Source organism: Podarcis vaucheri (assembly GCF_965113315.1).
Source record: "Podarcis vaucheri genome assembly, chromosome: 9".
NCBI classification, from domain to species: Eukaryota; Metazoa; Chordata; class Lepidosauria; order Squamata; family Lacertidae; genus Podarcis; species Podarcis vaucheri.
The window spans coordinates 5,475,915-5,502,506 of NC_138767.1; the positions used below are offsets into that span (position 1 = coordinate 5,475,915).

Here is a 26,592-nt window from a genome sequence, read left to right on the forward strand (position 1 = left end):
CTGTCACCTAGTTGTGTAGAGAAATAATTCGGGGGGAGCAAGGAACAAAGCATTTTAAAAGCTATTCTTTGTCTCACAAATTAACACCGACTGAAATACACAGATGCCACCCCTTTTCCGGCACCAATGAGCCATGAAACCTTTACTGACTGGGATAAACTTCTGAGCAACTTTTCTAATGACCCACACACACAATTCATCACCTTTGCAACAATAACTCCATCCACTTAAGGCAAGCCTACTATCCCATGATCACAGGTACAATGCTGATCAAAGAACCCACTCCATAATTCTTCCCACAGGCAATTCATTGGGAAATGTAGCTTCCCAATTAAGGAGGACTCTGTGCCCTGTCCTTACACTGGTCCTTAGGGCTTGGCAACTGAATCTTCCCCTACAGCGCAGTCACCCTTGAATAAATGCATGTATTGTGATGCAAGGAGGCCAGCATCTATTTTAACAGATCATGTGATGTAAGAGGAAGGAAGAATCATCACAAATACAACCACATAAACATGTATGTTTACTGTGCCATCACCCCAAATCAAGATTCCCCTAAGAGAGGGTGTCCCAGATAACACAAAAAGATCCTTTCAGTAGTGTCCTAGTTCTGCAATACAGACCCACTTGGAACAGCCTAAATACATTCTGAACCACAATACATGCAAAAGCATCCAGCCTTTAAATAACATCTGGAAGTCTGCTCTCCCCTCAGCTGTCTGTCCACTACACATTTTGGAAAGTTGCTTCTATAATAATAATTAATAATAATAATAATAATAATAATAATAATAATAATAATAATAATAATTTATTTATACCCCGCCCATCTGGCTGGGCTTCCCCAGCCACTCTGGGCGGCTTCCAAAAGAATATTAAAATACTATAATACATCAAACATTAAAAGCTTCCCGAAACAGGGCTGCCTTCAGATGTCTTCTAAAAGCCTGGTAGTTGTTGTTCTTCTCTTTGACATCTGGTGGGAGGGCGTTCCACTTCTCTCTTCTTTATGCATTTGGAAACTTTGTAAGATATTATAACCAAAAGTTGCACAATGGTTCCTCAGATCAAGGAGTGCGGGGGTTTTTTTCTGTGCTTGGATACAATTGTACATCATTTTGAATCAGGAAGGTTCACTAAAACTTTCAAAGCTGCAGTGATTTCTTTTCCCTCTTAGAATTCCCAAGCAACAATTGTCACTTACTGCTAGGCCATTATAAACCGAGGTGATCTAGCATACTGTCACTATAACCCAAAGTGAGTAGCACCCCTAGTACTCTAATATACTGCCTTGCTTCATTTCACCCACCTATGGAAAGGTTCAGTCACACAAGCCCCTTTCTCCAGGGACTACCAGTAAATGGACCTCACCTTAGCATCACACTCTCAGTATGAGACATATTGAATTAAGATTTCATGCTGAACTCTTCTCTTTCTCTTAGACTGGTAAACCACAGACATACCTTGTTTTTTAAAAAGGCAACCCTATTAATCATTGGGTTTGTCTGACAAAGTAAGTAATTCCTTTCAAATGCTTTAGGAAACAATCTTCACTATCAGCACAGCCCAGGCATGTACCGTATTTTTCGCTCTATAACACGCAACCGACCATAACACGCACATAGTTTTTAGAGGAGGAAAACAAGAAAAAAATATTCTAAACGAAACAGTGGATGTATGATTTTTGTGGTTCATGCTGTGGCCACAGACATGTGATCTGACGGTGAGCTTGGGGTAGCCCAATGCAAAAATCCTGAGGATCCATGTGGATCCATGCCTTGTAACCACATTTTAAGCGGGGAGGGAAGGAAAAGCACTCAAGGGACAAGGAACACACATGGGGTGGGTGGAGAAGGATGCTGCTAATGATGCAGAAGAGGGGTATAAGAGGAGAAGGCTCCTCTCCTCTCCCGCTTTGCTCCTTTAAAGCAAGCAGGCTCTCTGTCCCTCTCTCCTCCCCACTCAGCGGCTCTTCTCCCACTTTGCTGTTTCAAAGCGAGCCACGGAGGAGGGAAGGAAGGGGAACCATGGATCCTCTGCTCACGACTGCAGCAGATCCCCCCGCCACCCATAGGCATTCGCTCCATAACACGCACAGACATTTCCCCTTACTTTCTAGGAGGGAAAAAAGTGAGTGTTATGGTGCAAAAAAAAGGTAATTCACATCCTGGCAATACAGTCATTGGGCTGCAGCCACAGCTTCACATGCCTAGTTCCAATGGTGCCTCTTGACTTCCCTTTCCTCTCCTCTCTCTCTTCTGCACATACCCACCAAATCTGCTCTGGAGGGTCCCTCAACCCTCCAGAGATGATTTTGAGGGTGCAAGGAGGGCTGAAGGGAACAGGAGAGGAGGGGGGACGTTCCACTGCATGCACAGAAGTCTGCTTTGCAAGTTCCCATTGAGTTCTAATTCTTTACTTTGTCCTATTTGTACCAGATAATTTTTTTTAATGCCTGACTATATCCTGGTACGTGGGTGGTGCTGTGGTCTAAAATCACAGAGCCTAGGACTTGCCAATCAGAAGGTCGGCGGTTCAAATCCCCGCAACAGGGTGAGCTCCCGATGCTCAGTCCCTGCTCCTGCCAACCTAACAGTTCAAAAGCACATCAAGTGCAAGTAGATAAATAGGTACCGCTCTGGCGGGAAGGTAAACGGCGTTTCTGTGCACTGCTCTGGTTCACCAGAAGCACCTTAGTCATGCTGGCCACATGACCCGGGAAAACTGTCTGCAGACAAATGCCAACTCCCTCAGCTAGTAAAGCAATATGAGCGCCGCAACCCCAGAATCATCCGCGACTGGACCTAACGGTCAGGAGTCCCTTTACCTATATCCCCAGATGAACCACACCAACATGTTTTTCATGTGTGCTAAAACTCAGTCTAATTTTTTTAAAAAGAATTGTTTAACCACCTCAGTTAAGAAACGTGGGTATATATTCTCAGTGCTTTTTCCTGGGGGGGACGCAGGGGTACGCATACCCCTAAACATTTTCTGAATCTTTGTACTTTTGTCCATTTACTGTATTTTTCCCGATTTGAACTATAAAATGGTAATTTTCTTGAGTCAAAATGAGAGTACTCCTAAAACTTTTTTTTAGAATAAAAGCACTGTATATACTATAACGTTATTGTTTTAGTTACATAAATTGTTTAAATTGTTATTAAGGAAATTCTTATTTTTCTCCTTCCGAAAAAGTACAGCAGAAAAGTTGTCCAAATATAAACAGTTAACTTATTAAACCTCACAGTAATTCCATAATTATCTGTCTATGCATATCTAATAGTATAACCAAATCAGTAATTTTTGATATAACTGTAAAAACTACTCTGAAACTTTATTATTCCAAAAATGAAACCTTCGTCTGGCTGTAAATATTACGATTATACCAGCAAGAATGAGTCTTTCTGTAAAAAAATGATTTAAATCAAGTCTTACTCACTAGTGATTTAAATCGTGATTTAAATAGATTTGATTTAAATCAGATCCATTCTGCAGCTCCCAACTATGCACATACTTCTATGAGCAAGAAACAAGAGCAAAGCTATGCAGCAACACTAACAAAATTATTGTGGCACAGCTTCTGTAGTCTATGAAAGCTTATGTGCCATAATAAATATGTCCATCTTTAAGATGGCACATTACTCTTAGTCTGCAGCCGCACACACAGTTAATTCTGTGGAACTTGTCTTTGCTAAATTGTTACCTTCTGCCCTCACCAGCAAGACCAAATGCCATGGTTTCACACAGCGACAACACAAATACACAGAGACCAACCACCGCTTGCCTCTTTTCCACACTCCTCCTTTAAAAAATGTGTAGGAACTGGCAGACCTTTCAGTGGCAATGCTGCCACTGCAGAAAGACTTCCCCCAGCTTAGTAATTCAGGCCCACCAATCTGACTTCCATCCTTGTCTTCTTTGTACACTCCTCCACATGATCTTACAAAGCCAACTGGGAGAGGAGAGCTCCTGCGAGACCACACATCCCTGCCTCTGTTCATCAAGCTGCTCAGGGAACCCAGGCAGGATTTACTTTGTGACAGTGTAATCCTATGCACATTCAGTGGGACTTAGTGCCCAGTAAGTCGGTACAGGACTGCAATCTTAGTGTTACAGCAAAGCTTCACATTCAAATATTTGTTGTTGCTATTATCACAATCCTCACTGGTCTACGTGGAAAAAGCTCAGCCCGAGTTTTCTCCTGATATCTCCCCTGTGACATCGCTTCCCACACCACCATGAAAATTACCAAGCCATAACTGTCACCAACTTAAGGACTAGAGCAGTATGTTGGCTAAACATCTCAGCCACTGGAAAGTCCACAAACCAAGTCTCACCACAGCAAAGGAATGCCTGCATGCATGAAAGCACCTTTTCTCTCTCTGCCACTAACTCTCGTCTGTAATGTGACAGTAATAATACTGGCCTACTCAGGGTTATTATAAGAATTACTGAGATAACATACATGAGGCAGTTTGAGCAGTCCAGATGGGTTATGTTATTAAAGCAATTCCTTAATACAGTATATACTTTAAATAAACTCTCTTCTCACAGTTTCCACACCTTTTAACCATTACTCTGGGATGCTTTCTATAAATGCTTAGTGTCATCTACGACCAGAAAAACTCTGGTTCAGTTTTTCTGGTCGTAGATGACACTAAGTATTTATAGAAAGCATTCAAAGCACCTCCTTGACGTTGCCTTGCAATCTTTGTAATTACCCTGCAAGATGAGGTGAGTATTAGCCCCATGTTATTTAAGAGAGGGAGGATGAGAGCTAAGGTCACCAGACAAGTTCATAGGAGGGGCGAGATCTGAACCAGGACATTTCCTGGTCTTCTGCACAAACAGCCAAGGCATCAGCACTTACTTGCATCATGTATTTTGAATGCAATTTTCACATGTGCTCATTCCCAAGTCATTTTAAAATCATACTAGAAACCCAAAAGATCCATTCTCCTACTTTTTGTTTTCTTTTTTATCTCTGGCAACCTACAGCAGGGGTGGCTTTTCTGAGGGCCACATTCAACCTTGGCCAACCTTCCGGGGGCCGAATGCCAGTGTTGGGTGTAACCACCCACTCTCCTGCAGGTATACCTGCAAAACATACACACCTACAAGCACAAAGCAGCACCACACCCCTCCCTCAACTGTTCTGAAGGAAGGGGGTTTTCAGACTTATTCCTCATTCATAAAATGATCGGTCCCATGACTAAGGGGGAGGACATCTGTGTCCCTATCAGGGCACAGGGCTGAGCACAGAGAGTTCAAACCACCCAGTGCCATCATTATTTCTTAAATTTATTTTTGCACCCACTGCTGAAATCAGTGGGTGTCTAGGGGGAAGTCAAGAGAATAAAATGTGGTTAGGGGGCCACATCAGCCCCTGCTCAGGACAGGGGTTAGTCAATCCTGGCCTAAATTCCTCACATTTAGACATCAGAGAGCAGAACTTAGAGGGGAGTAAGGGGAGAGTGTCCTATCTATATATTGCACAGCCCTTTGCTCCCTAGCAATTTGTAACATGGGGGGAACCGTCACACCCACCCTGGTCTCTGTTACCCACAAAAACTGTTCTTCTCTGTTTTTAGCAGTTCTTACTTTATATATAAGCTGCCTCAAGTCCCTGTCAGGGGTAAAGTCAGGATATCAATAATTATACAACAACAACAACCCCTAACACATGCCTAATGCCTTTTTTGTCATTATGCATTTTCCCCAGATATGAGCTCACTAGCACTTACGAAAGATTTCACTGTTTAGCCAACAACAAATGTGCGTATTTGGAGGAGGGGGTCAACCACAGCAGTACCTCTATGCCCAAGGTTCATCATTTCAGCCAGTCGAATAAAAGTATGATTTGCTTCTATTCTAGACCGAGTCACTGGGTGACTTGACCAAGCACGTAGATAAGAGGCACGTTCACCCAGAAACAACTCCAACCTGCAGTTGCTCCCAGGTGTGTGCAGGACTGCGGGTGAAATCTTATGCAGAACTGAACAGGATTTGTGGAAGGTAATGTCAAGGTGGGTTGGCGCCAGCAGGCCATGAGAGGCGCAGCATTTGCACACACCTCCCCGCCCCTCCCTCCCTCTGACCCTCACACCAACCCTGCGAGGCAGGTCGGGCCGAGGCTTTCCCCGGGGTCGTGCCCGGCGCCCCGGCCGAAAAGACCCCGACCCCCCCCCCGCTTCGCCCTCCCCCCGGGGCTCCCCCTCACCCACCGGAAGCGGCCCCCGCAGTGCTGGCACTGGTCGCCGACCCATCCCGGCGGGCACTCGCACTGGCCGGTGCTGGGCTGGCAGCGCCCTCCGTTGGCGCACGGCTTGTCGCACTCCTTCGCCTCGGCGGCCGCTCCGGCTCCGACTCCCAGCCCGGCTCCGGCCGCCGGACCCAGCAGGAGGAGCAGGACGGCGGCCAGCCAGGCTGGGGCGAGGGCGAGGAGGCCGCCGCGCCGCCTGCGGCCCCGCCGCTCCATCGCCTGAGGGGGAAAGGGGCGGCAGTGAGGAGAACGGAGCCCGGGGAGGGGGCGGGCGGCAGAGAGAGGAGGCTCCGCCGAGAAGCTTCGCGCGGGCGGACGGTGGCCGGCGAGGGCTGCGACGGCGGCTGCTGCTACTGCGGAGCGGCCTCCTCCTCCTCCTCCTCCCTGGAGCGACGGAAGCCCGCGAGGCTCAACCTTAGCGCGGCGGCGGCCGGCCTGGCGCTCGCTCTCCTTCTCACACAACCGTTCTGAGGGGGAGGAAGCGACGGAGCGTCACCCCCTCCCGCCGGTGTCCGCTCCCGATGACGTCGGCGCCGAGCGGAGCCCCTGACGAGGGGGGAGAGCGAGGATAAAGAGAGACCATAGAGTTCTTCTCTGTCGTAGAGAGGCGGGCGGATGGTATCCAGGCAACCGCCTAAGCGGGGAAAGGGGGTGGGGCTTCGGGCTGGACGCAGGTGGGCGGTGCCGAATTTGATAGAGAGCAGGCTCGCCCAATCAGCTCGCCGGCGACTACTTTTCGGACTACATCTCCCATCAGGGCCTTCAAAACGGGGAGGAGGCTGATCTTCAGGTTTGGCACCGCCCAGCTGTCAAGTCCGAGGCCCCGCCCTCTTGCCAGCTCCGCTGTCGTTCAAGTGGCCGTCGCGGGAGGCAGAAGTTCAACAGGTGAAGCCACCCTCGTCCACCTGCAGCAGGTCTGGAGGTGCAAGGAACCTGTGCTATTACTTTAATTTCCAGAGGCGCAGGTGTGTTAGTCTGTTGCGGGGGGGGGGGGGGGACAAATAATCTTGCAGCAGCTAAAAAGGCTCAACAAATGTTATTATTCTGGCCCTTCTTCTGGGCTTTGCATCCGCATCATAGAATCCTAGAGTTGGAAGAGACCACAAGGGCCATCGAGTCCAACCCCCTGCCAAGCAGGAAACACCATCAGAGCACTCCTGACATATGGTTGTCAAGCCTCTGCTTAAAGACCTCCAAAGGAGGAGACTCCACCACACTCCTTGGCAGCAAATTCCACTGTCAAACAGCTCTTACTGTCAGGAAGTTCTTCCTAATGTTTAGGTGGAATCTTCTTTCTTGTAGTTTGGATCCATTGCTCCGTGTCCGCTTCTCTGGAGCAGCAGAAAACAACCTTTCTCCCTCCTCTATGTGACATCCTTTTATATATTTGAACATGGCTATCACATCACCCCTTAACCTCCTCTTCTCCAGGCTAAACATGCCCAGCTCCCTTAGCCGTTCCTCATAAGGCATCGTTTCCAGGCCTTGGACCATTTTGGTTGCCCTCCTCTGGACACGTTCCAGTTTGTCAGTGTCCTCCTTGAATTGTGGTGCCCAGAACTGGACACAGTACTCCAGGTGAGGTCGGACCAGAGCAGAATACAGTGGCACTATTACTTCCCTTGATCTAGATGCTATACTCCTATTGATGCAGCCCAGAATTGCATTGGCTTTTTTAGCTGCCCCGTCACACTGTTGGCTCATGTCAAATTTGTGGTCAACCAAGACTCCTAGATCCTTTTCACATCTACTGCTCTCACCCATCTTGTATTTGTGCCTCTCATGTTTTTTTGCCCAAGTGCAATACTTTACATTTCTCCCTGTTAAAATTCATCTTGTTTGTTTTTGCCCAGTTCTCTAATCTGTCAAGGTCGTTTTGAAGTATGATTCTGTCGGATTGGCCTCTGCAAGAACAGAGTGCAGGATGAGAGAGGCTCCCTTGGGCCTGATGGGCTCTCTTTAAATAATAATAATAATAATTTAAATTGGGTTTTTTAGAACGAGTAAATACATAGCAGGGAAAGTTATCTGCTCAATAAAGTAAGTTAAATGTGACTGCATTGCACCATTATATTTCCCTCACTTAGCAAACAAGTGGGGGGGGGGGCTAAATTAAACTCCAACAACAGCAACAAGTGCTTTGGCCTGGCTGGAATATGTCCTTGAACTCTGATACACTAATGCCTCTTGGAGAGGGGTGTGCGAGGGGGTGTTGGTGAACAAAGGTAATATTTACATTTGTCACTCCATCCATTTTGCCTCTGGTACCACTCACCTCTGGCCTGTGCCCGCTCCAAGGTTGCCCTGAAGTGAAGGCAGACTGAAAAAGGTTTCCCACCCAGGTTCTGTGGCAAACAAACATCGATGATACTAATACCCACATTTGGGGTGGTTGGCATGTTCATCATGCAGGATTTTAATCTTCCTGGTGTGCGGTGTGGTTTTGCTCCACGTTGGCCACCGCTGCTCTTTTATTTTTCCTTTTTTTTAAAGTCACTTCGCCTACCTGCCGCCTCCCATTCTGGGAGCGCTGTCATGATCTGGCCAACTCCATCTGTGTGCTGGCATCTTCCTTCCTGGCCTGTGTGCTATTTCAGCTCCCTGGGCCTGGATTTGCCAGCAATTCTCACAGATAATTGTTTTCTCTCCACACCACCTGCTCCCTTCCTACCCCCAGCATAGGTGATGGCTGAGCGAAAGGATCAAGTAAAACCTGACACGCTCTCGGGATAATTCCAACCAAACCATTTCACCTATAGGGGTGCTTTCAGAATTATTCCAGTATAAAAGGACAAGATTCAACCAGGGCAACTTTCGCTTGCTTAGCCCGTTGCCAAGGCATCTGTTCAAATTCCCAGCAGCCCAGATTAAGCTGAATAAAACCTGGCATGCTGAACGGAATTCTGTTTCGGATTGCATAGGCGATGGATACACCTGTGTCTGTCCTAGAACTGTTCTTACAGAACCCAAATAAATCACAGCTATACATAACGGAGGAGGCAGTTTAAAGTTTGATTAGGCCTTGATATTGCAAAGAATTAGGCTGCGATCAGATGGGGCAGTGGGGTGTTCTTTCCAGATTTCAGATGCATTCAATCGGTGCATCCCACCCCCAGCAAAGGACAGTTCTGATGTAAACTTTTTGTGTTAATCAATTGGGGGAGGGCTGCCTTTTAAATACGAGAGCACAGTAGCTGCATTCTGATATTAAACTGGGAGGTAGCAGTCCCTATTTTCCAGGGACAGTCCCAGATTTACAGAAGCCTTCCCAGTTTCTGGTTTCATCCTAGAATGTCCTACTTTTCCTTAGGTAAAGGTAAAGGGACCCCTGACCATTAGGTTCAATCGCGAACGACTCTGGGGTTGCAGCGCTCATCTCGCTTTATTGGCCGAAGGACCCGGCGTACAGCTTCCGGGTCATGTGGCCAGCATGACTAATCCGCTTCTGGCGAACCAGAGCAGCGCACGGAAACACTGTTTACCTTCCTGCCAGAGCGGTACCTATTTATCTACTTGCACTTTGACGTGCTTTCGAATTGCTAGGTTGGCAGGAGCAGGGACCAAGCAACGGGAGCTCACCCCATTTGCGGGGATTCGAACCGCCAACCTTCTGATCAGCAAGTCCTAGGCTCTGTGGTTTAACCCACAGCGCCACCCGCATCCCATTACTTTTGCTTAGGATGTCTCTATTTTCATTGGAGAAATGTTGGAGGGTTATGCAACCCCCAAACCAAGGCGATAGCTATCCAACCTTTAGAAGACATCTGAAAGCAGACCTGTATAGATAAATTTCTTAATCTTTAATGTTTCATTATGTTTTTATATGTGTTGGAAGCCGCCCAAAGTGGCTGGGGTGACCCAGTCAGATGGGCAGATAATAATAAAAATAATTAATAAATTGAATAGGATGTCCCTGTTCTCATCAGAGGGCAAGAGGTAGTTACCTAAATTCTCGATGCTGAAAGTGGCCTTCCAATTCTCTCTATCTGGAATCATTTACAGATTAAGGTTTAGCTAGCAGACCAATCAAGCAAACCTTTACAGATTAAAACTGACCCAATTAATCCACCCAAAGAGAAGCAGCTCTTTTTCTCCAAGGAAATCTGGAAGGAGTCACTCTGCTTCTTCCCCTCTTAACTACGCCACACTTTTTAAAACAGCTCCATCGTCGTTCTTGTGCTGCAACCAAGACATGGAGAGAACAAAGGCAACTGGAGTGGGAGGGAGAAACTCTTCACTGAATTTTGAATTAAACCCAAGAGAATTATTATACAAAGGGGGGGGGGGACTTGACTGTCCCCTGGCCCCTTTTACATTATAATGAGGCAGCATCTCTGCACAACAGAGACCCAAGGGCTTCGTTTGTATAGAAATAACCTCCTCTCCAGGGAAGCCAATTCTGTAGTATTGCCAAACAGCTGCAAGGAGCCTTGCATGGAAGAAGAGGAAGAAAAATGAGATGCTTTAAGAATCCGCACACAGGTCTTTTGGAGGAGAGTGTATGGCACGTTGAAGCTGCTTTACTACTCTTCTGAAGTTTCACATGCCACACATTTCAGAGGGATCCTGCAGGGTGGATTAAGGCCCCTGGCACTCAAGTAAATCAAGAGAAACAGAAGTTCCTGGGCGGCTCGTTCCAGCTGGAGGAACCAACAAAAATAGTCCAACTGAGGAAGCAAAACAGGAAACCACCTTGAGATGGGTTCCAAGAAAGCGCGAGCTTGGTGTCATGGACTGTTTGGATGCAGATAAATGGTGGGGGGGGGGAACGAGATGGGGAACCCCCAAGGGGAAGAAGGCTCAGAGCCCGGGGAGTGCTGATTGGATGACGAAGAGTGGTCACAGGAAGAAGAAGAGTTTGGATTTGATATCCCGCTTTGTCACTATCCTAAGGAGTCTCAAAGCAGCTAACATTCTCTTTTCCCTTCCTCCCCCACAACAAACACTCTGTGAGGTGAGTGAGGCTGAGAGACTGCTGAGAAGTGTGACTGGCCCAAGGTCACCCAGCAGGTGCATGTGGAGGAGCGGGGAAGCGAACCTGGTTCACCAGATTACGAGTTCACTGCTCTTAACCACTACACCACACAGAAGACTGGGAAGAGGGGGTATCGAAAGCTGATGAGGTAACAGGGCTTAGTGAGCGGGGAGAGTCTGTGGCAGAGGGCAGTCCAGAATCATAGACAGAAGCTGAAGCAGGAGAAGAAGGAGGCCAAGAGGGGTAAGGCTGGTGAAGAGGAACAGGTTTCTCCCCCTCCTGTTGCGACAGGCTCCCCTCCCCTCTTGTCTCCCAGGACCAGAAGAGGTGGAGGAGAAGTTGGCTTCACACTTTTTTCTCCAAGGTGTCCCCCAAGGATGTTCGGCAAAATATCAAGTGAATAATGGAAACCCCCAGAGCCAAGAGTTTCTCCACACCGGGGGAGGGGGGGTTAATTTATTTTGCAGACTTCCAGGGAAGAAAGAACAGGAAATGGCCATAAGTAAACCAGCCTGTGGCAATGTGCTCTTTGCCTCCACAAAAACATTGTTGTGCAGAAGGGACTTTGACTTAGCTCTGGGGAAAATCCAAACCACACCCTCTCTGAGAGTTTACACATGGAAACAGGGGTTTCTCCCCTCCCAGCCCAGTCACACCTCTGTTTTCCACACAGAGGAGGATGCATGACTCTGCTCGCCTTCTGGCGTTGCTGAAAACTCCTCTGCCCAGTGCGTAGCTGTGTAACGGCACGGATCTGAAAGTAAAGAGGCTGTTTGTTCGGTTAAAGATATACCAGAAGAAGAAGAAGAAGAAGAAACATAATTATCCCATTGTATGCTGTTGAAAGTTCAAAGTTAAACTTACCCAGCTGCAGTGTGTGAAACACAAAATGCACACAACACAGCACATTAGCATTCATGAGTTCTCATTTATATGTATATATATTGGTTCCATTTCTATCCTGCCTTTCCTCCAAAGAACTCCAGGGCACATACCTACGGAACCGCCTCTCCTGGTATGTCCCTTGGAGGACCTTACAGTCTTCAAATAAAAACATCTTGGAGCTCCTGGGCCACAGGGAGGTTAGGCTGGCCTCAACCAGAGCCAGGGCTTTTTCGGCCGTGGCCCCAATCTGGTGGAACGCTCTGTCACAAGAGAGTAGGGCCCTGCGGGACTTGACATCTTTCCGCAGGGCCTGCAAGACAGAGCTGTTCCACCAGGCCTTTGGCCAAGGCACAGTCTGACCCCCTCCTGTGGTAATCCTCTAGCCCAATGGTTGCCATGAATTTGATTTTGAATTGATTTTAAAATGAATTGATTTTAGAATGCATTTCAATTAATTGACTGTGATTTTATGTAAACTCTGTTACTTTTATTGTTGTTAGCCGTTCTGAGCCCGGCTTCGGCTGGGGAGGGCGGGATATAAATACAATTATTATTATTATTATTATTATTATTATTAAGAATATAAGAAGAGTCCTGCTGGATCAGGCCAGGGGCCCCTCTAGTCCAGCGCCCTGTTCTCACAGGGGCCAACCGGAAGCCTGAAAGCGAGCCTGAATAAAAGACCCCTTAGAAACTGGTATTCAGATGCATTGTGCACAACATAGCCATGGATAGCTCTCTCCCCCATGAATTTTTTATTGCCTTCAAATGTAATTTACAAAGAAGACAATCTAAGACTCTCAGAATTATGGAGTTGGGAGGGACCTTGAGGGTCATCTAGTCCAACCCCCTTCAATGCAGGGGCTCGAACCCACAACCCTGAAATTAAGAGTCTCGTACTCTATTGATTGAGCTGTAAGAGTAATCAAGTAGATCTCTAGGAAGACAGTGCTTTAGCAAGGGCAGTATTTGTGGTTAATCTTTCCTCTTCTTTCCTGTTTTTGTTTTATATCTATCTGTGCTTTTCTCTCAACAGTCCCACTTTTCCCTACTAATTTCATTCTAATTTTACACTCTGGTTAATCAGGGTCCTTCTCATTTATTTGGCCACCTCATATTCTAAGGCAAGGCAACCACCTCCCAAAGTTCTGAGAATCTGCCGCCTCAGAAACAGTTTCTATTCAAATACGATTTTGGTGTAAGGTAGTCTCTATGGGAATATATTGTATTTAATTATGGGGTATCAGAGTTTTTAGGGGGCTAAGCAGGCTTGTTGGTTTCTGAATGTATGATGTAGAATTTTTTCAATTTCGTTGTTCTGTATGGGACAATGACAATAAAGATTATCGTATCGTATCCTATCGTATTCTGAGAGTATCCTCCATCGCCACCTGCTCCAGATTCTCACTGGGGATGAATTGGGGTGAGGTAAGAAGGCAACATTTTGGCCCACCTATTTTAGCTTCACCAGATCAAAAGCTGTCTGAAGGGCAAAGCTGCCCGGCTTTGTTTGTTTTGTGGCCAGTTCTCAGGCTCCTGGGGGAAGGCTGCAGTGTGTCTGCACACATTGCAAAACACAAACAGCCAAATCCCCCCCCGGGAATTAAAAAGCTGTTCATCCTTAAAGACTTGCCCAGGCTCGCTTCTCTGCCAGTGGCTTGCAGCCAGCAGGCTCTCAGATAGCTGTGCCCCTAAGCTAGCAACCTCAAGCGATGCATTTCTCACCCTCGCTAAACCGTTTCTGATTTGATTTATAGAGACAGGTGATAAGCAAAGGATTGTTGCAGGGACTGGAGTTTATGCCACCCACTGCTTTATACAGCTTTTAACAAGGCTGCACAGGTTCAACGGGAGAGTTGGGGAAAGATGAAGCTAGTTGTGGGAAGCTAGTTTATATTAGAACAGTTGGGCAATGGTGGTTGCCTCCTTTGTTGTTGTTGTTGTTTAGTCGTTTAATCGTGTCTGACTTTGTGACCCCATGGACCAGAGCAGGCCAGGCACTCCTGTCTTCCACTGCCTCCCGCTGTTTGGTCAAACTCATGCTGGTAGCTTCAAGAACACTGTCCCACCATCTCATCCTCTGTCGTCCCCTTCTCCTTGTGCCCTCCATCTTTCCCAACATCAGGGTCATTTCCAGGGAGTCTTCTCTTCCCATGAGGTGGCCAAAGTCTTGGAGCCTCAGCTTCACGATCTGTCCTTCCAGTGAGCACTCAGGACTGATTGATTTCCTTAAGAATGGATCGGTTCGATCTTCTTGCAGTCCATGGGACTCTCAAGAATCTCCTCCAGCACCAGAATTCAAAAGCATCAATCAGTTCTTCGGCAATCAGCCTTCTTTATGGTCCAGCTCTCACTTCCATACATCACTACTGGGAAAACCATGCCTCCTTTACATAGGCCCAGAACCCTTGGAATGGTTGCAGTGGTGCCACTGGTCCTGTTGACCTGAATTACCAGGACAGACCAGTCAAGACAGTGGCAGGCGCCTGTGTGTGTGTGTGTGTGTGTGTGTGTGTTTGTGTGTGCCCCAACCTCCTTCCCCTTTACAACCCACCCACGCCCTCATCTGTCCCCCAAATCTTGCCCCACCCTGTCCCCCCACAGCCCACCCCTCCCAGCCCAAGACCTACCCTTTTTTAAAAGGGGAGGCACCTCCCCTCCACCCCTGTTAAACTGCAGGTGCATTTCACAGAGGGCGTAGGTGTTCCCTGCAGCAGTTTGCTAAATCTTTGCAGCTTCTCCCCTCCCTCCATTAACAGCTCGCCGGAGCCTCTGCAGTTGCAGAGGGTGACGACAGCTTACATTTCTATGTATATAGGAAGATAGACACACATGCATTCTTCTTCCACAGATGTAATGCTGGGAATGACTTTTAGCCACAGTGGGGAACCTCTGGCCCACAGACTTCTTTAGCATCCCTATTTAGCTCACAAGGTCATTTTGGCCAAGGTACGCCCTGCACCTGTTCGCTTCTGGCCCGAAATGGGTCACTCGCGAATGTTGTGAATGGAGAATAAGCAGTGGCGGAGAGAACCTTTTTGAAAACTGAAGGTTCGTTTCCGTTCCTGCAAGTTCTCAGGGACATTTGTAACGTCTAAGGCAGGGGCTGAACATGGCTCCCCCTGAAGAGCATTTCCTGAAGGGAGATGGCAAGCTTCTGATTCCATTACTCCTGCCTGCCAACACAAGACCTTCTCAGTCACCTTGCAGTGTAATCAAGCACAAAATCCAACAGGCAGGCTCACCATACAATTTTTCTGTATCTGACACCTCCTGCAAATAGACAGAAGGATTAAACAGGATTAAGGAAGGAGAAGGAGTTTCTTGTATTTAGATAGATATCTTTGCTTGGAGGCTGATTAAAAGTTTTTGTTTTCCTCCCGTGATTAATTCTGGAGATTGACCTTGGTTGAGATAATGCTGTAAATAACACGAGTCTGCCCAAGCTTAGAGGAAGCTGGCTTTGGGTTTTGCATATTTGTCTGTCTTCCGCAGCATCTCTTCTAGCTTAAGACCAAAAAGGGGGGGGATATGCAATTAAATGTTGGTGATATCTTGGGGCTCTGCTAGGCCAGGAGAGGGTGGAGTCTCTCATTTATGGGAACCAGATGGGCAGTAACCAAGGGTGTCTCTGCACCACCCACTAAAACCAGTTATGCTGGGAACTGTAATTCTCTGAAAGGAAGAGAATGAAAATCTGTCTCAGGAGACAATGGAAGAGTCTGCCTTTGAGGGTGAAGCCAAACTGTTGGAAGATTTCGGTGTCTGCTGTGGCCATAGAAACCAATACGGGAGAGACATGTTTTGTTGCAACTGGGGCAGATGAAGTCATCCGGTTGTGCTGATACAGATTCACCAGGGCTTTTCTTCTCTCTGTGCTTCTCCCAGTGGTCTTTCCTCCTCTGGTCACTGTTGTGGATGCACAACCTGACTGTCTGTCCCCTGGCACTGTTCTAGATTCAGGTTCTAGATTTCCCAAGCTCTGGGAGGAAGACATTTCATTGCCTACAGACAGCCACCCAATCTCAAACAACTCCTCACCCATAATAATACAGCAACCAGACTTAACATGGACACTTGTACCAGAGCCTGTAATAAACCCAGATGCCAACTTTGCTGCCACATACACCCAGACAACTGTGGGATGTAAACACAGGAGCAGTCAATGACAACATTCCTAGAGTGTACATGTTAGAACATGGGGAGGGATGTCTGTCCAGCAAGCAGGTAAACTTCCTGGGGACGGACTTCCTCCGCATGTGACCAGAGGTGGGTGTGGCCTCACCTGTGCAGGTAATGACAAAAGCACAGGGCAGGCAGCCATCTCTCTCTCGCTGCCATTTTCCTTCAATGAGGAAACATCTAAGGATGCTCTCTTGGCTCCCAGCCAAGAGAGGAGATAAGGTCTATCTTGCTACAAGATAGATTCTGAATGTATGTAACCTTTTTAAGTCTGTCTGCCTTCTGGGATCATATTGTGAACAGAACGTGAGTAAACTCTTTTATACTTTTATAAAGACTGTGTTGTGTCTTGTATTTTAAGAGGGAACAAAGGGGAAATTACCAGAGTAATTATTATAGAGGTTCTAGCGAACCTGTGCAAGTGTTACCGTTGCGAACTTAAAGGGGAATGTCTATAAACTCTGCTGATATTTTGGGAACTTGTTAGCACAAGTTGGATAAGGATATAATCCCACAATATATCCTCTCCTGCACCCCAGAACATTCCCACAACAACACCATCACTGGACCCAACGACATCAAACATACCATCTCAGGACTATTTAATTGCTCATCGTCTAACATTGTGTATGCCATCAAATGCCAACAGTGCCCTTCAGCTCTCTATATTGGACAAACAGGCCAAACCCTACGCCAAAGGATAAATGGACATAAATCTGACATCAGGAATCACAAGACAGAGAAACCAGTAGGAGAACCCTTCAATCTCCCAGGACATTCTATACAAGATCTCAAAGTCGCTGTCATGTTACAAAAGAATTTCAGAAATAGACTGGAAAGAGAAGTTGCTGAATCACAAATTATTACCAAACTTGAAACCGTGGAGAGACCTGGTCTGAATAGAGACATTGGATTCCTATCTCATTATACATGATAAAGCCATTAGCCATCTCACCCCTTGCCTTTTCCTGTAAGACCAATTGCAGTCGTTAACAGTCGTCAACAGGTTTACCAAACCTATCAGCCAATCACCCATTCCTACCACCCTTCTGAGTAATACCCCTAAACCCACCTTCTCACTATATATAAAGGTCTGGTGACTTCTGTTTCAGTGTATCTGAAGAAGTGTGCATGCACATGAAAGCTCATACCCAGAACAAACCTAGTTGGTCTCTAAGGTGCTACTGGACAATTTTTTTATTATATTTCCCAGGCACTGTGATTGTCTTCAAGGGATTCCCACACAGCAGGGCTGATGTTGCCATGCTTCATGTCATGTTGGCAGACATTTTTGTAACACAGAGTTGGCCTGAATTTATTCCTGCATTCTGGGACAGGAGAGGAGACAGGTATGTTCAATATTTGTTGGGTGTCGGAGCCCACAGGGCAAGGCAGGTCAGACGTTTCAGGACCAGGGTGAGCAGCTTTCTCCAGTAAAGGTTGGGATTTAATGGTTAAGAAAGGTCAAGGAAAGGCCCTATTACTGCCACCTGCTGGCAAGAGTGTGATCACACTTAGTGGGTCTCTAAGGTCCTGCCAACCTAGCAGTTCCAAAGCACGTTAAAGTGCAAGTAGATAAATAGGTACGGCTCCGGCGGGAAGGTAAACGGTGTTTCCGTGCGCTGCTCTGGTTTGCCAGAAGCGGCTTAGTCATGCTGGCCATATGACCCGGAAGCTGTACGCTGGCTCCCTCAGCCAATAAAGCGAGATGAGCGCCGCAACCCCAGAGTCGGTCACGAATGGACCTAATGGTCAGGGGTCCCTTTACCCTTTACCTTTTAAGGTGCTAGGGACACGGGTGCCACTGTACTCTAAACTACTAAGCCTAGGGCTTGCCGATCATTTGAATCCCCGCAAAGGGGTGAGCTCCCATTGCTCTGCCACAGCTCCTGACAACCTAGCAGTTCAAAAGCATGCCAAAAAGTGCAAGTAGATAAATAGGTACCACTCCGGCGGGAAGGGAAACCGTATTTCCGTGCGCTGCTCTGGTTTCGCCAGAAGCGGCTTAGTCATGCTGGGCACATGACCCGGAAAAACTGTCAGTGAACAAACATCAGCTCCCTCGGCCAGTAAAGTGAGATGAGCACCGCAACCCCAGAGTTGTTCACGACTGGACTTAACTGTCAGGGGTCCTTTACCTGTTTTTTTAAGGTGCTACTGGACAATTTTTTTATTTTTTTATTTACAGTCATACCTCATGTTATGTTTGCTTCAGGTTGCATGTTTTCAGGCGACCTGGAAGTACCAGAAAGGGTTACTTCTGAGTTTTGCTGCTCGCGCATGTGCAGACGTGCAAAATGACATCATGCGCATGCGGCGAAGCGGCGAATCGCGACCCACGCATGTGCAGACGCAGGTTGCGTTCTGCTCATGTTGCAAACGGGCCTCCGGAACGGATCCCGTTCACAACCACTGTATTTTGACTGCGTCAGATCAACCTACCTGAACTTAGAATTATAGAATTGTAGAGATGGAAAGGACCCTGAGGATCATCATCAAGTCCAACCCCTTTCAGTGCAGGGATATGTAGCTGTCCCTCGTATCATAGAATAATAGAATCATAGAATCATAGAGTTGGAAGAGACCACAAGGGCCATCGAGTCCAACCCCCTGCCAAGCAGGAAACGCCATCAGAGCACTCCTGACATATGATTGTCAAGCCTCTGCTTAAAGACCTCCAAAGTAGGAGACTCCACCACACTCCTTGGCAGCAAATTCCACTGTCGAACAGCTCTTACTGTCAGGAAGTTCTTCCTAATGTTTAGGTGGAATCTTCTTTCTTGTAGTTTGGATCCATTGCTCCGTGTCCGCTTCTCTGGAGCAGCAGAAAACAACCTTTCTCCCTCCTCTATGTGACATCCTTTTATATATTTGAACATGGCTATCATATCACCCCTTAACCTCCTCTTCTCCAGGCTAAACATGCCCAGCTCCCTTAGCCGTTCCTCATAAGGCATCGTTTCCAGGCCTTTGACCATTTTGGTTGCCCTCCTCTGGACACGTTCCAGTTTGTCAGTGTCCTTCTTGAACTGTGGTGCCCAGTATCATTCACAAACTCCCATGAAATCCCCAGCATTGAGCCCCAGAGACTCTTGTCCTGAAGGGCAGCCCCCCCACAGACAAATTTGCATGACCCAAACCACTTAATCCTGCTTTGCTGAAATACCACAGCAACTGAACTCTTTTCCCTCCCAAATGAGGCATAATCTTTTCTTTTCTGGCTCACAGGTAACACCTTTTGAATTCAACAAACAAACAAGCCCTGATCGGGAACCTGACATCGATGCCTCGCACAGCTCAAGTCAATGATCAGATATTGCCTCTCAGTCTGCAAGAAAAAAAATCTATGTTTCCGTGGCAAGCTCTTATGCATTTTACATGACACACTGCCTCTCTGTGCTTGTAGGTCGTGCCTTATAAACAGACAAGGCCTTATCAGTTCAAGCAAAGTGCAACAGGGTCAGGTTTAAGGTGCTGGTTTTGACCTTTAAAGCCCTATGCGGCCTAGGACCCTCGTACCTAGGGGACTGCCTCTCCTGGTATGCCCCACGGGGGACCTTAAGGTCCACAAATGGCAACATTTTGGAGGTCCCAAGTCGCAAGGTGGTTAGATTGGTCTTTACTAGGGCCAGGGCCTTTTCAGTACTGGCCCCGACTTGGTGGAACGCTCTGTCACAAGAGACTAGGGCCCTGCGGGACTTGACATCTTTCCCCAGGGCCTGCAAGACAGAGCTGTTCCACCTGGCGTTTGGTTTGGACTCAGTCTGACCCTTATGTTTCCCTCCCCTTATGGTTTTGATCTATGGGCTAGTTTTAAAATGACGCTGCTTTTTAAATTTCATTTTAACCTGTATTTTAAATTGGATCTCCCCCCCCCCCCCTATTATGTTTTTATTGTAGTTTTACTGGTGTTAGCTGCCCTGAGCCCAGCTCTGGCTGGGGAGGGCGGGGTATAAATAAAAATTATTCTTATTGTTGTTATTATTATTATTAGTGGACTTCACGTTGTCTTTGATGGCACCAGCAGAAAGAAGAATTCCCAGGGGACAATTCTGCTTGCAGGTTTATAGGAGGAACAGAGGCCGCAGCAAATTGGCCGATCACCTGCTTTGCATGCCCAGAGCTCCAGTATTTCCAGATCAAAAGGATTTTGGGTTGAAAGGCTGGGAAAGACCTCTCCCTTAGCCCTAGAAGAACTCCAAGCCCGGCAGAGGAGATAGTGCATTAGCTCAGAATAAAGCCCGTGTTTGGATTCTTCTTTGCTAAATGAAGATGCTTCTTTGATTTTAGAAGTGGCTTTTGCCTGGGTCAGAACAGTTTCCACTTTATAGAGGCTTCGTGCAGCAGTGATCAGAAAGCGGGGAAGCGGGGAGGAGGAATTTGCTTTGGAGAAAAGCAGGATGTGCAAAGGGCAGAGAAGAACAAGATCCATTTCTCATGTGGGAGATTTAGGCAAGGACCACACTTCGTCGAAGTTGAGACTCCCTTGAGCCAAACAAGGGTGTGATACGTGATTAAAAGGTAAAGGGACCCCTGACCATTAGGTCCAGTCATAACCGACTGTGGGGTTGCGGCGCTCATCTCGCTTTACTGGCCAAGGGAGCTGGCGTACAGCTTCCGGGTCATGCGGCCAGCAGGACTAAGCCGCTTCTAGCAAACCAGAGCAGCGCACGGAAACGCCGTTTACCTTCCCGCCGGAGCGGTACCTATTCATCTACTTGCACTTTGACGTGCTTTTGAACTGCTAGGTTGGCAGGAGCAGGGACCGAGCAACGGGAGTTCACCCCGTCACGGGGATTCGAACCGCTGACCTTCTGATCGGCAAGTCCTAGGCTCTGTGGTTTAACCCACAGCGCCACCCGCCTGCATTTTAAAAAGAAATTAGTGGGCATCCGGTTGGTAGCAGGGAATTGGATTGCAGTACAAAACTGAGGACGGGTGGACTATGTTGTCTTACCTTTTTTTGTAAACCGCTTTGAGGGCATTGGGGTTTTTTTTTACAGGCAAGCGGTATGTAAATGTTGAGAACTAAACAAGGATGAGAGGGGCAGTTAGGAATGTCCTGGGCAGCAACTGCTGAGTCACTGCCTCCTGAAATTATGTTGGTGGTGGTAGTGGGAGCTTAGCTGTGTTTTTTCCACTGGTACTGGGTGACTCAGGGCTCTTCTTCATTCTTGCCAAGCTGAGATCCAAACCACAGCAAACAAGCTGACCTCAGTTTTGGCAAACAGGCTTAACTGGATTCAAAAAAAGCACCGGGTAGGACACAGCGAGGGATGGGCGAGACACAGTGATTACAGTTGGGTATACTGTACTGAGGTGGGGGGACGACAACAAATTTTCTCGCCAATCTGTGAGGAACTATTTGTGGCCGACCTATGGATGTCAATGAAACCCTGCTGAAATAAGTGGCTATGAGGGACACGGGCTCAGAAGCTTTCGTGGTTTTGAACTCAAGATCCAGGCATGCTTCAACAGTCATGAACTATTGCTTGCTTCATTTTAGCAAATCATCTGGGTGCTCTCAGCGCTTAACTCACAGCCCATCCCTCTGCTGTCTCCTCTGTTATCAGCATTCAGATTGTAAATGCCTTGAGTGCAGTTTTGTGTGTGTGTGTGCCACTCACACGCAAAGTGCCACTCACTTTGTGTCCGGTTTCAGGGAATCCGATCCCTCCCACGGTGGGCAGCCAAGGAACAAGAAGCGTTCTTACCAAGTCCTTTATTCAATATTCACAGAGGGAGGCTTTGAAAAGTGCCTCTACATTGCAGCGATGGTGTTGCTCCAAATAATCTCCTCCCCACCTTTTACTCTCAGTCGTCAACAGCTTATAAGGTGGCTGCGTAAGGCCCTTTGTCTGTTCCCTCCCTGCTCTCCCATTTTCACAGCCCTCCTGGTTCTAGGATAGGGTTACCAGACGTCCCCGTTTCTCGGGGACAGTCCCCGGATTTGCGAATAAGTCCCCGGACAAATTCCATCCCCGGAATGTCCCCGGATTTCATCTAGTGTCCCCGGGAAATGCAGCAGCGGCAGTCCCAGCAGCCCGGAGCAGTTGGCTCTGGCTGGCTTCAGGAGCTGCTGGGAAGTCCCCCTATGATGGTGGCGCAGGGGCTCTAAGACGCAGCTTCCGGGCTGCCTCCACCTTCCCTGACCCCAGCAGCTAAGCTGCGAAGGGAGGCTTCGTGCTGTCTATCGGAGCAGCCTCCCAACTCCTATTTGGGTGCAAGCAGGAGGGGGTGGGGATCCCTCAGCTGGGAAGGGACGCTTCCCATTGCCTAACCAAGAGATCTCTGCCCCCTCCTGCTCCAATGGGAAGGGAGGCATCGCGCTGCCCGAGCCTCACCGCCACCGCTCTCGGCCCTCCTTCTCCGTCTTCCGTGCCTGACCCACTGCACACCGCTCCCCCCACCACCACCACCACCGAAGAACCAACAACTCAGGGGCTGCCCAGGCTCATGGAGAAAGGAGATAGAAGCTTTGGAGGAAGGGGAAACGTGGTGGTTGAGGTCAAGGCAGCGGCCGCCCCTCTGCCACCGCCATCGCTGAAGCATCAACGTCCCGAACGTGATTTATTTATTTATTTAAATTGTCTCCGGGTTCATTGAAAAAAATCTGGTAACCTTATCCTAGGAGAAGTGGGTTTGGGAATGCTTTCTAATGATATTGTGTCAGCCAGCTGTTCTGGCTCTGCTGCTCCCCCTTCCGTTACCTCCCAGCTCTGTCTTTCTTCTGTCTCAGAGTCATGACCTTCTGCAAACCACCGTTGTAAATCTATACTGTCCTCCTCTTCTCAGGAAGGTCCAGGAGGAGGGAGGGTGGTCTCCGAGCACAATTCAGTAGTGTTGGTGCTGACCTTTAAAGCTCTAAACGGCCTTGGTCCAGTATATCTGAAGGAGCGTCTCCACCCTCATCGTTCTGCCCGGACACCTAGGTCCATCTCCCGAGGGCCTTCTGGCAGTTCCCTCGCTGCGAGAAGCAAAGCTACAGGGAACCAGGCGGAGGGCCTTCTTAGTAGTGGCACCCGCCCTGTGAAACTCCCTCCCACCAGATGTCAAAGAGAAGAACAACGACCAGACTTTTAGAAGACATCTGAAGGCAGCTCTGTTTAGGGAAGCTTTTAATGTTTGATGCATTAAAGGTAAAGGTAAAGGTACCCCTGCCCGAACGGGCCAGTCTTGACAGACTCTGGGGTTTGTGCGCCCATCTCACTTAAGAGGCCGGGGGCCAGCGCTGTCCGGAGACACTTCCGGGTCACGTGGCCAACGTGACAAAGCTGCATCTGGCGAGCCAGTGCAGCACACGGAAATGCCGTTTACCTTCCCGCCAGTAAGCGGTCCCTATTTATCTACTTGCACCCGGGGGTGCTTTCGAACTGCTAGGTTGGCAGGCGCTGGGACCAAGCAACGGGAGTGCACCCCGCCGCACGGATTCGAACCGCCAACCTTTCGATCGGCAAGCCCTAGGCGCTGAGGCTTTTACCCACAGCGCCACCCGCGTCCCATTTTGTTTGATGCATTACTGTATTTTAATATCTTGTTGGAAGCTGCCCAGAGTGGCTGGGGAAGCCCAGCCAGATGGGCGGGGTATGAATAATAAATTGTTGTTGTTGTTCTTATTCCCAGTCCAGTCCGTGGCACTTTGAGACGTTCTGTATCCTAATTCTCCCTCTCCCATCCTTTCCATCGGCTGCATCTCCTCTCCAAAGAGTCTCACCATCAGAGACGGATTTAAGGGAGTGCAATCAGGTCAGCCGCACTGGGCGCGAAGCCTCAGAGGTGCCACAACGATGATCACAGAATCAAAGCCTTGTAGAGTCGGAAGGGACCCCTGAGGGTCCTCTAGTCTGACCCCTGTGATGCAGGAATCTTTTGCCCGACATGGGGCTCAAAATCACAACCCTGATATTCAGAGTCTCATGCTGTACCAGCTGAGCTGATGCAGAGTGAAACATGAGTGGCAGGGAGACCACCGGGTGCCGCTGCAAAAAGCCTTTGGGAGCAATGAACTTTCTGGCCCAGGTAACTGCCAGAAAACCAGAGATATCTGTTCTCTTGGGATCTGAAAGCCAATGCTGGAGACATTTTGTGGTGCTAGGAGTGAGGAATAAGTCTGAAAACCCCCTTCCTTCAGACCAGTTGAGGGAGGGGTGTGGTGCTGCTTTGTGCTTGTAGGTGTGTATGTTTTGCAGGTATACCGGCAGGAGAGTGGGTGGTTACACCCAACATTGGCATTCGGCCCCCGGAAGGTTGGCCAAGGTTGTTGGTGTGTTTTGTTTTTTTTTAATGATATTTATTGAAAATTTAAAATTACAGAGGAGGGGGGGGGAAAGGAAAGGAAAAAGGAAAAAACGTAGACAAAAAAAAGGAATTCAACAATACAAGTCAATAAAAAGAAAAAAGGGAAAAAACAAAACACACAATACATCAAAACCAAAAACAAAAGCAGATAAAAAATTTAAAAACCAAATCCAATATTCCCAAATCTTTATCTTTCATTAACTTGTTTCATCGACCTCCTTGCACCTCCCTTTTTTGTATTCTAGTTATTAATTATCTCAGCAAATCCTTTCCATCTTTCACTATATTCTGTCATTAAATTACCTTAATTTATTTTAACCTTATCTTACCATAAAAAGCCCTAAAGCTTAAAACTTAAAACTTATTTATACATAATTCCTTAAAGCATTTCTACTAAAGCCAAATAGTTTCATTCCAACATTTTTCCTAACACTCATTAATTTTACAAAAAATTCACTCCGTGAAAAGAGCAGTCGATTCGAAGCACCACGCCGCTCACCCCACGTCACTCCGGATCCCCGAAACCGGGTTTCCCCACGAGTAGGGGAGGCGCAAAAGGTGCCGGCCAAATCCCACGTCCACATGCTTCTCCCGCCTGTGGTTTTTAGTGGGTCTCCGCCTCGCCGTGGTGGTCCAGACCCTAGTTTCACAAAGCGGATTCCTCCCGGTCAGAGGAAATCCGCCATTGCCAGAGGCGCTAACCCGGAAGTCCTAAGGTTGGCCAAGGTTGAATGTGGCCCTCAGGCCCAGAAAAGCAACCCCTGCTGTAGGTTGCCAGAGATAAAAAAGAAAAGAAAAAGTAGGAGAATGGATCTTTGGGGTTTCTAGTATGATTTTAAAATGACTTGGGAATGAGCACATGTGAAAATTGCATTCAAAATACATGATGCAAGTAAGTGCTGATGCCTTGGCTGTTTGTGCAGAAGACCAGGAAATGTCCTGGTTCAGATCTCGCCCCTCCTATGAACTTGTCTGGTGACCTTAGCTCTCATCCTCCCTCTCTTAAATAACATGGGGCTAATACTCACCTCATCTTGCAGGGTAATTACAAAGATTGCAAGGCAACGTCAAGGAGGTGCTTTGAATGCTTTCTATAAATACTTAGTGTCATCTATGACCAGGAAAACTGAGTTTTTCTGCTCGTAGATGACACTAAGCATTTATAGAAAACATTACAGAGTAATTGTTAAAAGGTGTGGAAACTATGAGAAGAGAGTTGATTTAAAGCAGGGGTAAGCAGCCTAAGGCCCAGGGGCCGGATCCGGCCCAATCGCCTTCTAAATCCAACCCGCGGACGGTCTGGGAATCAGCGTGTTTTTACATGAGTAGAATGTGTGCTTTTATTTAAATTGCATCTCTGGGTTATTTGTGGGGCAAATGATTTCGTACATTATTATTTTTCAAAATCTAGTCCGGCCGCCCACAAGGTCTGAGGCCCCCTGCTGAAAAAGTTTGCTGACCCATTCTCTTGGGGGTCTGGATCTAGCCACTTGAGGCATTTCTGCCCTAACAAATGAAGCCAGAAGTTGACTTGCAAAGAACAACTCGCTTGAGTACATCCTCCCTCTGTGATTCCATGTGGCAATTTACGAAGGTTAAATGTACTTGGATTTCCATGGCTCTCGTTCTTGCATGTTTCTTTTGCTGTAATGTTCCTTTTAAGTGTTTTCTTCTCTTGCCCCTTTGTTATTGATTAATTCCTCCTCCCACATAGCCCCCTCCCCGAAAACCTTGTATCAGCATGATATGAGTCCCAGCCCACCCACCCCCAAAATAAAAGCAGGCGATTCTTCATCTTGGCTTGGAACTGTCACATTTTTCAGTCGTCCTTGAAAACTGGTTGGGGAAGCAGAGTGGAAGCTTTTTATATATATACATCTGCCGGTACTGAATTATTAAAATCTTTATGAATACCAGCCGTGCATTTATCCGTCCACTTGCCCCGGGGCGTTTTCTGTTCCTCTTGCGTTCTGCAAGCAATTAATCG

The 26,592-nt window shown here is 47.6% G+C and overlaps 1 protein-coding gene across 1 annotated transcript in view; it reads right to left on the reverse strand.

Moving 5' to 3' along the window:
- The window catches only part of ATRN (attractin), a 167,603-nt gene extending 160,740 nt beyond the window's left edge, over positions 1-6,863 (reverse strand). Inside the window, 3 exon segments of the mRNA XM_082236278.1 lie at positions 6,228-6,673; positions 6,679-6,746; positions 6,749-6,863. Of these exon segments, the coding sequence (XP_082092404.1) occupies positions 6,228-6,673; positions 6,679-6,746; positions 6,749-6,848 (614 nt within the window). The 5' untranslated portion in view covers positions 6,849-6,863.
- Positions 6,864-26,592: the final 19,729 nt, after the last annotated feature.